Below are 16,090 nucleotides of genomic sequence, written 5' to 3' on the forward strand. Positions count from 1 at the left end.
GAAATTGAGTCAGACTCATCTATCATTGAGGCACTGATAGAATGAGCTAATTCCAGCGTGTAACTGCCTCACATTTTTGGTTGAAATTTTCCATAGGTTACAAGTGAACTTTACAGTGATTTTGTGCTTGAAAAAAAAAAAAGGTGTATGTTCCTTGCTAAGCGTCGAGCCTCATCAAAGATCTTTCAGAAGAATGAACAGAAAACAGTGAATTTGAAGGGTAAGAACCAACAGCTCAGAGAATTTTACCTCAGTGCCAGGACTGTGGGGCTGGGAAGAATTGTTGCTTCTCTGAGAATACTATTTCTGGACGTTGGTGTGGTGCTCTGAGAGAAACTGACTGTGGAGTGGGATGTGGGTTCAGGCCCCAACTCTGCTAACTCCGCCAAGGCAAGTCCCTGACCTTCTTTGGCCCTCTTTTTCCTCAGCTGTACATTGACCAGATTCAGCACCACTCTACACACCTGTGACAACACGGCGTCTACTTCCTGTTGTAGATGTCCCCTTTTAGCTTCTTAGAGAAATAGGTTTCAATTTCAGTGTGGTCTAAAAATCATGGAATTCTATGCAAGATGACCCCCCCCCCCGGGCTTTCAGTACCTTAAGGCAGAGACCATGTCCCATTCCCCGCTGTCCGTATTGCTGGCTTCTGGCCCCATACCTGATGCAAGGAAGGCGCTCCCTTCTTATTCCTGCTCCATACGACAGCCTTGCTGGAGGGCAATAGTCATACCTCCACAGTTTGTATTTAGCCAAACTAGGTTTGCTGTAGAGAGAAATAGGTAGGAAACTAAATGAAATAATGGGCATTCTTAACCTGTCTTGAGAGTGTAGCTATTTGTAAGACTCGAGGGTAAATTTTCCTTGTGAGTATAATCTTCAAATGTATGTGAACCAGCTGAGGGCTCTAGCAGATTACTTTTTTATAAACCTGAGAGTGTACATTTGCATGCACTTTGTGCTGCTTAGTCTTTAAAGAGATTGATGCCTTAGAAAGTTTAAAAGTAAGATTTTTAAAGAAGCACTTCATTAAGGAACTTTTAAAATGCAAATGATTTGAAAGTGGGGAGTGTGCTGTCAAGTGGTGGTAACAAGGCTGACAGCATTCCATTTTCTCTCACTGTTGGATGACCAACGTGGATCCTTCTGGGTGCGGAATCCTGGCTTGGCTCTAATGAAGAGTTAGCTTATAGACTCAAAACATGTGTCAGATATGAATATGTCTAAGGACCCATGGAAAAGGATACAATTATGGGGGGGTCTGGGAGGACAGGGGCCTGTGGACTGAGTCACACTCAGTGTGCCCCTAGAGAGCTTGGCAGGGGGTAGAGAAGGGTCAAGGAAGAAGGGACAGAGAGGGACAGTCAGGAAACTGGTGGTAGAGAACAACAGGAAAGAGGCTATGCAGGTACGCAGGTACGATACTTCAGCAGGAGTTTAAACAAGGAAGGCTGTAAGGGGGCCTTTCAGAGATTGGTAATTCAGCCCATAGCAGTGAGTCGAACATGCAGAAAATGTGCTTTTATGTAGTGCGATGGCAACCTTGGATTGTGTCACGAAGAAAATCTGAGTCTTAAAGTCATCTTGGACTCTCAAAGTATGTAACTGTGAACTCAGAATGTTAGAGAAACGAACACAGATGGGTCAAATACCGAGAATAATAACAAATTTGGATACAGACAGAATTCTGATTACAGACAGAATATGTTTCACAGAAAAATCCAGGAGAATATTCCAACTCTTTATTGACTGTAAAAAATTTTTGACTATTCAAATTACTTGACTTGAATAGGCCAGTGCTTAGACATGCTTTATGTTCTACCGAAATTTTTGCTGCATTGATATTTATCTTTTTATTCCCAACAATGCCCAGCAGTGCGCTTTATACAGAGTAGGTAGTTAATAAATATTGGTTAAAGAAGTGAATGAGTATTTGTCATACTAGGTATTTGTCATACTAGGACTTGATCTGCATTACATAATGAATTTTATGTTTTTCCCCATTTTCCTGTGTTGTTATATATGTTACCTCCTTTTCCTTCACTCACACCACAAAGGACTCTAGCAGAGCTTTGGAGAGTTAGCATCAAATATTTATTGTATGCATCCAAATGTGAGTTCTCCACACACAGCATGGTTCAGTATATAGAGTGGCACTTAGTTGGCCTTTCTAAGGGGCCCACTTCTGATATGGGGATACTACACAGTACACTGTCCACTACGCAGAACACTGGTGACAGTACACACATAAAGAGGCTGAGAGAGGTGGAAAAACAGCAGGTGACAAAGGTATCAAGAATCGGATGGACTCTGGTTTCATTTGCCTTTATGACCTCTTTATATTTTTGTGGCTACGCCTATTAGCAGGAGGGGAGGTGGAAAGCTAAGAGCTCCCTAAGGAGGGGGTGTTAAGCTTTTTACTATAAGATTATAAGGATTTTCCAGCTTTCTGTTGTGATGGCAACAGAACTTTTTAGCACCGGCAAGAAAAGAGTTGAGAAAAGGTTGCAACCAATGAGAATTGGTGAAGTAGGGATATAATTTAGAGGAAACCCAGAGGGAAGCCTTGACAGGACCTCTGTTTCCTCCAAATCAGATAGCCTTGGTTTTGCTGTCTGGCTAGGCTATGCAGAGAGATCATCCAGAAAGGTTCACCTGGGTCCCATGAGTTTGCCTAATGTGCCTCTCATAGATTTCAACTAACTGTGTAATCATGGTTCTGTTAGGAAATCTGTCACACATTGTTTAATACTCGTTGGCTGAGACTAACCTTTTGTGATGAGGTACCCATGCAATCACATATATGCATGTTGCTTAGTTTGCTTGTTTTTTGGAGGAAGAGATTATAAATAGTATATAACTGGTTATATTTCAAGTAATGTCTTCTACTATTGGTCTTCTTGGATTTAATCGGTTGTTTCCAAAATAATTTACTTCCTGACTTAATTTTCTCCCCAAACCAATTTACAGATAAAACCACTCAAGTCCAAATTCAATAGTAAATACTATTTAATAATATAAAAGATCATTTCATCTCACAGTTATCAACCATCTAGATTCTGATACTCTGATGAGCTTCCATAGATGGTATTTCTGTAAGTCCATGTAGCCAACAAAGTGTGTCTTAATTTTTCACTGAAATTAGTTATGAGAACATCAAGAATTAGGACTTCAGTTCTAATACACTCTACCCTTGTTTCTGCTCACAGGTTACTGTACACATCTGTAGGGATCTATGGTAAACATCAAGTCAAATAAGAATTTATGTATTCCAAGTTGTGGGAAATCTTCCAGAAAGAGGGACTTGGGGAGTGCTGTTTTAAACAGGTGGGAATGCTTGACTGAAGAAAGTGAGCCTGAAGTAACATCTGTGTTAAAAGACCCAAGTACTGGGACACCTGGGTGGCTCAGTGGTTGAGCATCTACCTTTGGCTCAGGGCATGATCCCGAGGTCCAGGGATTGAGTTCCGTATCAGGCTCCCCACAGGGAAGCTGCTTCTCCCTCTGCCTATGTCTCTGCCTCTCTCTGTGTGTCTCTCATGGATGAATAAATAAAATAAAAAAAAAGACTCAAATATTTGAGAGGAAATGAAAAACAAGACAACCCTCAAATCTATGGAAATGTAGAAAAGGAGAAAGAGCAGACAAACTGATACCCTCAATAGATGAGAAAGGGCAAAAGGAATTACTTGGCATGGACTCCTAGCATTTAGAACAAGATACAATATGAGAAAATTAGAGAATAGGATGATTTGGGTGGATCATCAGAAAAATGCCTTTGGCAGGGGAATGTGTTGTGTGAAACCATCCCTGTTGGATATGTTTTCACTTTACCTGGAAGAAATGCTTCTGAGTGATGACCAAAGGAAGCCCCAGTGATGTCATTAGTTTGGAATTGGAGGCTAGGAGTTGAGGCATGTGAAACTACCTCCTCGTTTCCAGCCCTGGCAATTGCAAATGCATAGGCCTTAGTTTCTAGTTAAGATGACCCCAACATGATATTTCTTATTGGCTTTACCAAAGTAATCTGATTAAGGTGGGTTTGCAAAAGAATGGGTGTGATTATCCTCTGACCTTGGCACAGTAGGAATAAAATAGGGTAAGTTTGGATAACATTTAGCAACATGGGAAAACAGAGGATATACTTCCACGTGGGATGATTGGCTGAGCTCCTCATGGGCTGAGGACATGCCAGAGCATGATGAGACAATCTGATGGACACCGTGGGCCTTCATGCCCACATCTCTGCTCTCTCTCCTTTTGACAGACAGGAATGTGTTTCTGAGTGCTATTTGTCAGCCTTTCTCACTTGCCACCATTCTCAGTCCCATTTTCTCTTCTTTTAATAATCATTTTGAGGCCAATCAACTGCTGGGATTAAAGGGTTATAAATCTTAAACTATTGTTTAGGAGAAAACAGAGGCCTAGCTTCTGAGAAGCATGATAAAGAAAATGAATTTTCGCCTCTTCTCAATTCAGTCTCAGAATATCCTCAGTTAATCATTAGAGATATTAATCAAAATTAATCAAAAGGCAAATCTGAAGAACGGGTTAAGTTTAATAGGGAAAATAGCGTCCCAAGCCATTTCAGTGGGCACAAATGCAGAAGCCTGTCCTTGCTCCTGTCGACCTCCAGGTGGTGCTGTTTCCCCAGACATGGAAAGCAGGCGCCCAGCCCCAATTCTTTCCCTTAGGTTCACAACTGGGCTTTCATTTTTTTCAAAATATTTTCCGTTTCTACAGATGTGTTCTTTTAAATGGTCAATAGATTTTTATAACCACTATTTGAGAAATTGCAAGATTATTGTGATTTGTGCTTCTTAGCCGAGAACATTTCTTTATGTGTGGGACACACCCAGACTCAGGTGTTTACGTTTTTGCTCATTGATCCCACCTCCTCTACCCTTCCTTGCTTCTTAGAACCCAGGCTCAGCCACAGACAGTTGGGCTGTCAGTAGAACTCATCCAAATCCCTTTAAACACTTATGTGATTTAAAAATAGATTTGTAGTTCAGTTAAGGCAACTCAACTCCATTGGCTTCTGAGTAAAGAACACCATCTTTCCGGGAATGCTTTTATCCCCCAAAGCCAGCGAGGGTTCCTAGCAGACCTGACCTGATTTTTTGGTGAGGGGGCACTTGTCAGACACCAGAAATGTTTTGATGATTGGAAGACACATTTATAAAGACTCCTGACAATCCAATCCAAATTTCTCAGAAAAAAACCACAAATGTTCCTGGGGAAAAGCTGCGAGGGAATCACGCACGGTTTCCTTCCATTTTGATAGATTTCAGTGCCTGGAATAGTGGAAATGCCATTCCACAGTGTGGAACTAGAATGGGAATGGAGTGCTATCAATTTTACCCTCCATGAGGTTTGGAATTTTTAAGATTGGCTTTAAAGAAATGATCAACTAACATGCTTTTCTTGTCCTTTTTTCCCCTTCTCTTTTTTGTCACAAAGGGGTTTGTAAACAAGCTGGATGAATTCATTCAGTGGTTAAATGAAGCCATGGAAACCACTGAGAATTGGACACCCCCTAAAGCAGAGACGGACAGCCTTAAACTGTACCTGGAGACACACTTGGTAGGCAAGACTGTGTTGCTTGTGCTGTTAGTAATGGAAAAGATTTTAATGCACTGCTTGTTTGTTTATGGGGGAATATAAATTTTATTTATCAGAAGTCATTATATGCTAATGAAACCAAGTTTTAATGGGGTAAACTGCAAAGGCTGAAAATTTACAGGCATTTCAAGTCATATACTATGAAATCTAAATCCTCCATATTTCAAGCTATTTTTTCAAAACTGTTTCCAGAAAGGTAAGTAATTAACTTAAAAATGTACTAAGCTCCTGTTCTCTAAAGCTATAATTGAAGGTTTTCTTCTTCTGAAAAAAATAAATAAATGAAAGAGATCATTTTGATGACCATTCTAAGCTTTCTAGAATTCTTGTAAAATTAATGAACCTCTCATTATCAAGAGGGTCTACATTATCTGTTCTACACTGGGTTATTTTAATAAAATATTTAAAACGATGATCTCCATCATTTTTGCTGCTATGTGGTTTTTTCAGCATATAATTAATACAACTGTCATTACACTCGTCCCTGTGCACAGGGAAAATCATGGAGGGGAAGTGGAAAATACTTGGATGAATATGCTTCTGAATATGTTAGAAGCAAGAATTATAGACTGGGGGACATTTGATGAACCTCATGAGGTTTTTACTGAATGCTTCAAATGGCCGATATCAATTATGAAGGGGTGGAAACCAAGTAGTGGAGTGTGATAAAGCATGAAGAAAAAGCACGTTGTCATAGGAAATGAAAATTCAAGCTTTAAGGATCTCATCTTTATTCCTTTCACCGATAGCATAAAATTGACAAAGGCAATGAACACGGATCCTTGGGTACCCAACTGTGGGGTTGATTTTCTGCCCCTCTTACACACTCAGAATTTGGATTGAATAAACATTGTGTGGGAGTCCTACACGTGTGCAAGCTCACAGAGTTCCAGACAGTTCCCTGTGATGTTAAACGAGAGAATGAGAGAGAGGGAGACGAGAGGGGAGAAAAGGGGAAGGAGAGAGAGGATGTTTTAGGCTTTTGGTGTTTACTTTTTGCAGTATGTTTTATATCATTGCAAGTAAAACAGTCTCAAAATCCTATTGCTGCATGAAAATAGCCTTGTGGATGATAAAAGATGACAAAACTATGTGTAAGAGGATGAGTGTATTGCTTCTCTTTTTAGAGACCCGGGTTGATGGTGTGTAAAAATGCCAGTGACCCTAACCACCTCTCTTGTACATGGGTTTTTACATATTGCCCTTGGTACTCAATTCCCTGTTCAGTAGAAACTTGATTTTTTTTTCTTTTAAAGAGGGCATTTCATAATAGCAAGATAAAGATATTCAGCGCTTTATAATGTAAATTGTATTAATTAGAATGTCAACTTTTCACTGGCATTGTTCTGACAGAAATTCTAATCTGTGTTTAAACAGGAGTATATGAACTTTATTTCACATTAAGTGTGCTGTCTTAATTTCTCTTGATTTAATATTTTATGGAAAACACACATTTAGTTTTTGAGGTCCCAGAGGGCATGGGGACATGAAGAGGGCTTTAACCCTAGGCTATTTGTTGAAAGCCAGGCTAGGAGAGTAGGAACCAGGGTCTCACTTCTCTTTGGGATTTGAGCAACATGGCCTCTTTGTAACCAATGCGCACTCATCATTCTCAAGTCCCCCTTACAGAGTTCCTTTCTTAGTATTGCCGTGTTGGCCTCTGCCTCATTCTAGCCCAACAGTATCCAGTAGAACTTTCTGTGAGAATGGAATATTCAAGGTTGCAATGTCCAACATGGGAGCCACTCACAACATGTATCTCCTGAGCACTTGAAATGTGGCTTAAGCAACTGAAGAAATGAATTTTTAATTCTAATTAACTTACATTTAAATGTAAATTGCCACATGTTTCTGTGACTACTGCATTCTAGCCTTAATCAGTTGCCAAACTCTTTACCGCTGCCCATAATGAATTGCACGTATGTGTACCTGCTTCATAATGACAGTCTCCTCTGAAATGTGCACCCCTCATCCCCTTTGTTGTGGATCTCTACACTAGATCCACAGCAGAGTCCTTCTTAAAATGTTTATCTCTTAAAGAATAACCTTGTTGTTACCTAATGATCAACACTTTCTTGAAATGAGTTTTCTCTAGCATCACCTAATTATATTGGTTGGAATAGAGATAACATAGGAGCATCTTCATCTCTGCTTTGCAAATAGTGAGGCACTATGCTCTCCAGATCTGCTCGGTGAATGCTAAATCACAATCACAACTTTGACTTCTGAAATTATGAATAATGCTGGCTACCAGTTACTGAAGACTCAGTGTGCGTGGATTGGCAGTGATACTTACGGACAATTATTGAGTCACTGCTATACTACATGCAGTGCCTGTTGCTCTAGATGCAGCCTGTTGTTTAAACGTCCCTCAAACAAACTCTGAGTTACTCAGTCTCTGAGGACAATGTCTACCTTGTCCTCCTGATCAATACTGTCATTTATATTTTTTATTGTATTTCCTTACTGTGGTGCTGAGTTAATATTAAGTTATTCTTCTCAAAAGAAGGCAAAGAATGCCTGCCTTCCCATAAAGAAAGTATACAACTAAGCTCAGAGATTTATATCCTTGAATTCAACATGCATAAGTCATTACTGCTCCTCACTGAGTGGGCAAGTGGTACCTACAAGATTATCCAGTATGTAGAGATAGTTATGTGAGTTTCTTTAAACATGAGTTTCTTTAAACACCTCTATAGATTCTATAATTTAACATTAAATCAACAGACATGCAAGCCCCTGAGTTTGGTGTCTTCCATGGTTTAACAATGTGTTAGAAGAACTGGCACCCTGCAGTGATTATTGTAAAGAAAACAAATGTAAAGACAATAACAAAAGTTGCACATTTATATTTTGATACTTAATTCAATTATTTTCCATGACAGTAACCAAGGGTTTTTACCAACACAAATCAATTAAAGCTTCACAATACCTTTATGAGAGATATGAAGGAGCCTTATTTTAACTGTAAGAAATACTGTGAAATTGCGATGATACATCAATGATTTTCCATGATAATTAATCATCTGCTTGCAACCTGGCTGCTCCTTTCAAAAAACAATTCCTGTCTTCCTAGAAAATGACATTCTCAGGGAAATGTCACTCTGGAAAGGTATTTTGTGAGTATTGAGCATCCCTCTTCTCTGAAAACCACTTTTAAAACAGATAGTATACTTATGCTCTTGGACAGATTCCCTTCTTCTTCACCTTTGTCTACTTTTTTCCTTAAAACAGCTTTATGGTAGTATAACTAACATACAATAAGTTGTATATGTTTAAAATATATACATCTAAAACTTTCAACAAATTGGCAAATGTATACAGCCATAACACCATATTCACAGTCAAGATAGTGAATATATCCATCACCTCCAAAAGCTTCCTCACCACCCTTTTATAATTCTTTCCTACCTTCTCTCCCAGCCTTTCCCTAATCCCTAAATAAGCACTGATCCGCTGTTACTATGAAGATTATTTTGTACTTTTTAGAATTTTACATGAATGGAATCAAACAATATATGTCCTCTGTCTCTCTTTTTCATCCGCCCCCCACCCCCCGATTTCTTTCACCTAGTTTTAGGATGTTGCATGTTTCAACTGCTTATTCATTTTGGTTGCTGAGTAGTATTTCATTGTATAGATTTATCAGTTTGTTTATCCTTTCACCTGTTGATGGACGTTTAGGTTGTTTTCTCTCTTTACCTTTCTTAGTGTCTAAAGAAAGAGAAGTCACAAAAAACTGCATTTTTGACTCAATGCATCATAAATAGAAGCCTCATAGGGGCACCTGGTTGGCTCAGTGGTTGAGCGTCTGCCTTTGGCTCAGGTCATGATCCAGGGTCCTGGGATCGAGTTCTGCATCGAGTTTCCCGCAGGGAGCCTACATCTCCCTCTGCCTGAGTCCCTGCCTCTCTCTCTTTCTATGTCTCTCATGAAAAAATAAATAAAATCTTTTTTTTTTAAAGAAGCCTCATAAATAGTTCTGGGCAGACTATTTAGATTTTTTTTCCCCTAAGAGAATTTATAATATCTTCAGACTTAGAGGGCTTATGAGTAAAGCATCGGAGCAGGACAGCAACTTCTCCCTCTAGAGATTTCAGTTCATGTCCATATTTGCTTCTGAAAAGATAACTCTGATCTCCCAAGTTGTTTTTATGCATGCCTAACTCACCAAATGGGCACCACGTTGTATAAAACCAGTTGCAGGAAAACAGCAGTTTTTAAATCCATAGCCAATCAGGTATCTAGTAGGAGAATGCAAAGTCTATGACACCATAGAGCACAAGGGCCTGATTTAAACTTGGGAGATAAATTTGCACAGGCAATACCATGTCATACTGGGCAAACATTAACCAGCCACATAGAAATAACGTTGGAGGAACAATGCTCTTAATTCAGTTTGATGAATAAGAAAACATGGGGAGAAATGGTGATGAAGAGTTCGTCTATCCAGCACCTGTGCATGCCAGGCAATTATGTAGGTGCTAGGAATACATGATAAATGAGTTTGGCTTCTTTCTTCCAGGGATTTGCAATCTAAGAGAGATGACCATAGATTAAATGTAGTCATCTATAGAGCCATAAATGGTAAATGTAATATAATTTTGAACAGTAAACTTCTCGTAGGATAAGCAAAGTACTGATAGGAACACACAGAGAAATTTTTCTTCTTCTTCTTCTTCCTGAGAGTAAGGAAGGCTCAAAGAAATAACTGAATGTAGACCTCATAGGCCATTTGTGATTTTTTTGGATAGAGAGGGGAGGAGAAGAGATGCGAGGAAATTTTATGGGCAAGTTAGGGAGGTGTGGTGAGCCATCTGGTGTGGCTGAAACTGGATTGGGGTCTTGTAGGGTTGGGGCTGATGGTGAAGGAGATTGAATGTCTTTTTAATGGATTGAATGTTTCTCTGAGAGCAAAGGGACTCCATGAAGATTTGATTTGATTTTAAAACAGTAGAGTAACATGAATCAACTGTAAATTCTACATGAGGGTAGAGTCAGTTTGACATAGATTAAATGGATGAGGTCCATGGCTTAGAGAAAGGATAACTATGAGCATAATGGAAAATGGATTTGAGTATAGCATTTGAAAGATGCGGGTACAGACAATGTTTATCAGCTTTTTTAAATGTGTGGGTTCTTTTTTTTTTAATGACGAGTATATGGATGTAACACAAAATTCTAATGGTAAATAAAGGAAAGGGAATAAAAAGGTAGAAAGCCAAAAGTAAGCCTCCTACCTCTGTCCTCCCAGTTACCCATTCTCTGCCTCTGAGGCAACCAGTATTCCTTGGTTCTTTATATTCTTTCAGTATTCAAGGTATTTGAAAACAAATGCATGTGTGTACTTAACTTTGTTCCCTTGACTTATGTTACCAATAATTCAAAAAGAGCAAATGTAGAATTACTTTATCCTTTTGAATGCTGCACAGTGTTCCATTTATGAGTATGCCATAATTCACTTAACTAGTTCTATATTGATGAAAACTTAGGTTGCTGTAGTCCTTTTAAAATTATAAACAGTGCCTCAGCGTATCTGCTTGTATATTCATCACATTGCATCATTGTAAGTATATCCTTAGGATAAATACCTTATATATGAAATTTCTGTGTCAAAGGTTATATACATTTACAATCTTTCTGTATTGCCAAATGGTCCTTTATCGAGATTGTACCAATTTATACTCAGCAGGGCATGGAGAATGCCTCCATGTGCACATGCTTGCTATTGAACTGTTATCACATTGGTGATCTTTGTCCCTTTGATAGTTACAAATGGCATTTCATTGTAGTTTAGTTTGTATTTCTTGTATTTTAAGTGGAGTCGAGTACCTCTTCATATTTTTAGGAGTCATTTGTATTTCTTTTTTGAGAACTGTCTGTTCATATTATTAGCCTATTTTTTTCTGTTGGGTCATTGGCTTTTTGCTTCGAGATTTATGGGAGTTTTGTATATATTAAGGAAATGAGTCCCTGGTCTGTGATGTGAATAGAAAGTGTGTTAAAAGGATACTATTTTGGGGATTCTGTTCCAAAATAACATGGATATCTCCACAGTTTGAGGAATCAAGAGTTCAGGAGATCTCAAGGTCAGGCTGATAAGTATGCAACAGGTCTCTACCCATCTCAAAAGCACGTTCAGATTCCAACCCTGGAAAGACCAGTGTGCTCCAGGGAGTTTGCTTACCTAGGCATGGGTGGAATAAGACTGAGATCATGGAGGCTGTGGTTGAATACATGGATGAAGTGATGTCTAACCATGAGAAAACTGGAGAGGAGGTGAATCAGCGTTAGGTGGTAGGTAGGTAAGAACAGAGGAGAGGGGATAGATGACAGAGAGGGGGATGGATCAGAGTTCTCTTTTTGATGTTCTCTTTTGGATGGTCAGAAACCTCAATGGCAGTGTCTATTTCATCTTTCCTCGTCTTCCCTGAGGCTACTAATGTCCTTGACAATAGCACAGCAAGGCCTGCTACCTGCTAGCTGACAGAAATCTAATCAGGACTTGAATATATCGAAGAGTGTGGAAATTGGCAGAAAGCTTCTCTGTGTAGAGTGGGCCCAAAGCTCTAGGGCCTTTTGGGGGTGTGCAAAACTAGGGAATGTGAACATTACAAGAAGGATTTGCATGGGAAAGAGGGGACAGATGTTACAAAAGCTTGGTGACTATGGGGGAGCATGTGCTGAAGGTGAAAGAAACTTTGTCTTTCATGCAGCGGCTGACATTATGGAACTCGTTAAAGAAAAACATTGTATTCACTGGGAAAATAATTCAAACCAAAATTCAAATAAAAGAACATAAAAATAAAAGGAAAAAGTCTTACCCTCCCTTGGATAACTTGCATAAACAGTCTGTTCTATATCCTTTTGGACCTCTTTATATAAAGGTGCATACATTTTAAGAATTTTAAAATTCATATTTACATGCTATTCAATGACTTGCTTTTTGTATCTAAAGATATCTCAGACTTCTTTCTGTCAGTGCATGAAGATCTATTACCCATAGCACTTTTAGCAGCTCCTTAATTTTTTATTGAGTGGATGCGCCACAATTTATTTAATCATTCCCATGATGATGGCCATTTAAGCCATGTCCTTATTTATGCTTTTGCAGATAATACTGTAGTGAGCATTCAGGTTTGTTTTTGTTTGTTTGTTTGTTTGTTTTTACACATTAGTTGAAAGTCTCCTCTTTGTCCCATTAGTGTTTATTTATAGAAGCATCTCTGGACCCCCATGGACTGGAAGTGTGTAATACTTATAATACAATACAATACTTACAATAATGGATGTTGCTACAGGCCTAGAAAAGTGAGTAGAGCCCATGTTTATGTGTGTACAGAGGTTGAGTATGTGTTTATAGGGGTAGCTTGTAAAGCCCACCTTCTAGAACTTGTTCATTTCAGGATTAGTACCTGCAATTTGAGGGGGCTACCACAAGGTGGCGCAGAAGCACCAAATCCTGCAGACAGAGTTTACCGTTCTTGGTACCCTTGAAGGGTTTGAAATCTTCATGTGTCATTACCCTAAGTACTTATAAAAACAAACTGGATTAAACTGGTAGTGTTCCTGGCTAATAAAATCTCCACACAGATACTTTCATGCATTTATAACATATATTTAGAACTTCATGTTACATTGTATATTTTTTTTATTAAATAGGTTTCATTTGTTTCGTTAAAAAAAATATATACTTCTCACAGAGTTTTTAACCATACAAGAAAGTTTCCCCGAAGATGCTCAGCTGTTTTTCTTTTGCTCACCCTTCTATGTCCGCCTCTGCTCCATTTTTCATTGCTCCAAGTTAAGAGATAGAGGATGGGCTTTCCTTTTCCCTACTTCCTGGTGCCCACCTTTCCCTGGCTACCATCCTCTGCTGAGATGACAGGCAGCCCTGGCCCAAGAAAGACGAGCTTCACAAGCCTAGCAGCTGCCACTGTATAGCAGCGACTGTATTGCTCAGCTAATGGGAGACTGTCAGTTAGACTTCAAAAGACTGAGCTGTGTGAGTTTGGCTGCCACTTCCCTCAGCCTTGCTGAGCAGAGCTAGTAGCCTCGTAGGAGCTTTGAAGTTCCATTTGCTCGTTCCCCTGGATTCCCATCAGTTTAAGGTGAATAGCTGAGAATTTAGTGGGGAGCAGCATTACTTCTCTTTGGGGGATTTAAAATACTCAGTTCTCAGCCTTGAGTTACTTCCTTTGGTAGCTTGGGAATGGAAAGCTCTGCTGGGAATTCATGAGCATGCGGGCATTTTGGCGTTGATGTGTGGGGACAGGAAGCTCATTTTGGACACGTAGGAGCCCCGGACCACGTTCCTTTGCTTACATAACTATTTCTGGACATCTAGGAGACAAATAGTATTGTCTTCCATTTTCAGTTTAAAAGGATTCCTGAACTGTTCAGAGCACCTGGGGATATACTTTTGGCCTGATTCAGTTTAAGGACTTGGGCTGTGATACCCAGCAGTTCTCATTGTTTTGAAAATTGTTGGTGGCTAGACATTTTACTAATTTATTATTTTGTTTATTGCTCTTTTTAAGATGTAATGATTGTTTTACATTAGGATACCAGGGAAACACTGTGTTTATTAAGCATTTCCTATTTAGGGGCTGAAGAGAATATTTGCAGTCTGGCTTTGCACTGTGAGGGTTCACGTACAGGCCAAGGACACTGTGTAGACAAAAGCCAGGGTGTGGCCTAATTCTTCTAAGCCAGGGTGCTGTCACCTCCTGCCTCTCTTCTTGTATAGGCCTATGTGTAGTTCCCACTTACCTACCGGGTGACATGGAGTTTTGGAATCTCGAAGCAGTTTACTCAGTATAAGTGATATTAAAGGTAAGAGTTTGAGGCCTGAAGCAGATCTGAAACAGAAAAATGCCTGTCATATCTGCTGAAGATTGTTGTGAAGATCAAATAAACATGTTGTATTTGATGATGCTTTGTTCATTTGGAGGGAATCGTTAGCATTTTTGTTGGAGACCTGAGAAGAATGTGTGGTGTGAGAAGCTCAGGTGCCCCTAGAGAAGTTGGATTTCTCCCTATCCACCCAGACTGTCACCTCCTTGAGGGGATGGCTTGTGTGTCTCTTTGCAGTGTCCTCTGACACCCAGCCTTGTATGTGCATAATAAGTACTAAAAATATCTGCTAGATGAATGAATGAGCATTTGTAAGAGCAGTGTTACAACCATTACAGGCAGCACATTGTAACTAGTATTGTAAATCAGCAAACAATAACTGAGAATGTCTGTGAGTTAAATTATTTCCTCTACTATTTCCAAACCAAAAATGGACTCTGGTCACAGAGCTTTCTGGGTATTGTCTGGTATATTTGTGACAAGAGAAATGCCTATAGAGGGAAAAAATTGGAATGTTTTTTCCTGTTTTCAGGATGTAATTCATTCCCTTTGGCAGAAAACACAAGGAAGATATTTTTTTTTTTGAAAACAAAAATATTAACTCTGATATTAGAAAGGTTTAAAAAAATTCTGCAGGTTAATGTTGCTATTTCAAAATACGAAGGCTGTATGACTAGACAGGATGTTAATGATTTGACATTACAAAATTTATTAAATTTATTTTTAAAGCATTTTGGTTCCCCCTCTCAAATGCATGAAACATGTGGGAGTTGGAATAGATCTGCCCCAGGCTGCCAAACAAATTTTTAATGGAACTGGAGTCCTTCAGGGATTGTCCTAAATCCACATAATATTCTTAAGTCTTGGTGTTTGCACTGGGACCTGTATATTAGCAGATGTACATGTGAATAATATACTTATATCCATCCATCACCTTGGTGACTCCACATCTGTAGGGGCTGCTGCACATCAATTATTCCCCTGCAGGGGGTAGAGCGATATTTGGGCCAGCATTGACCTCTTTTTTAATCAGAGCCTCAGAGCACTGTATTCTGGAAGTCAAGTGGTCCCTTTAGACAGAACCTGTTTGAGACTCCACTCTGCCTAATGTGGCCACGCTGGGAAGTCAATGTGATTACCTGTGCCAGATGTGGAGGTGGCATCCAGAAAAGCAAATTAAAATTTGGTCACCAAGAGGCACTGTCAACACTTAGGATCTTTCTCCCATGTATCTAATTTTTGTATAAGGTATTAGTGAGTCTATCAGAAAAGAATGTCAACCTTAGTAAAATACATTTACCTTCCACACACACACAAAATACAACTGTTTATTTGAAAGAAACTGTGATTTGTTTGAAGAGCTAAATTCACCTTCAAATGCTTGGAGATGTGTTTTGTTTTGTTTTGTTTTTTAAAGATTTTATTTATTTATTCATGAGACACACACATGCAGAGAGAGAGAGAGAGAGAGAGGCAGAGACATAGGCAGAGGGAGAAACAGGCTCCATGCAGGGGAGCCTGATGTGGGACTTGATCCTGGAACTCCAGGATCACGCCCTGGGCTGAAGGCAGGCGCCAAACCACTGAGCCACCCAGGGATCCCTGGAGA

The 16,090-nt window shown here is 39.4% G+C and overlaps 1 protein-coding gene across 6 annotated transcripts in view; it reads left to right on the forward strand.

The window, feature by feature from the left end:
- The window catches only part of AKAP6 (A-kinase anchoring protein 6), a 571,491-nt gene that overhangs the window by 325,940 nt on the left and 229,461 nt on the right, over positions 1–16,090 (forward strand). For all 6 annotated transcript variants that reach the window (XM_072761386.1, XM_026007685.2, XM_072761389.1 and 3 more), the window contains one exon: positions 5,464–5,586. In XM_072761386.1, coding sequence (XP_072617487.1) covers positions 5,464–5,586 — 123 coding nt within the window. The remainder of the gene's footprint in view (positions 1–5,463; positions 5,587–16,090) is intronic.

The sequence above is a fragment of the Vulpes vulpes genome, chromosome 6 (genome assembly GCF_048418805.1).
Source record: "Vulpes vulpes isolate BD-2025 chromosome 6, VulVul3, whole genome shotgun sequence".
NCBI classification, from domain to species: Eukaryota; Metazoa; Chordata; class Mammalia; order Carnivora; family Canidae; genus Vulpes; species Vulpes vulpes.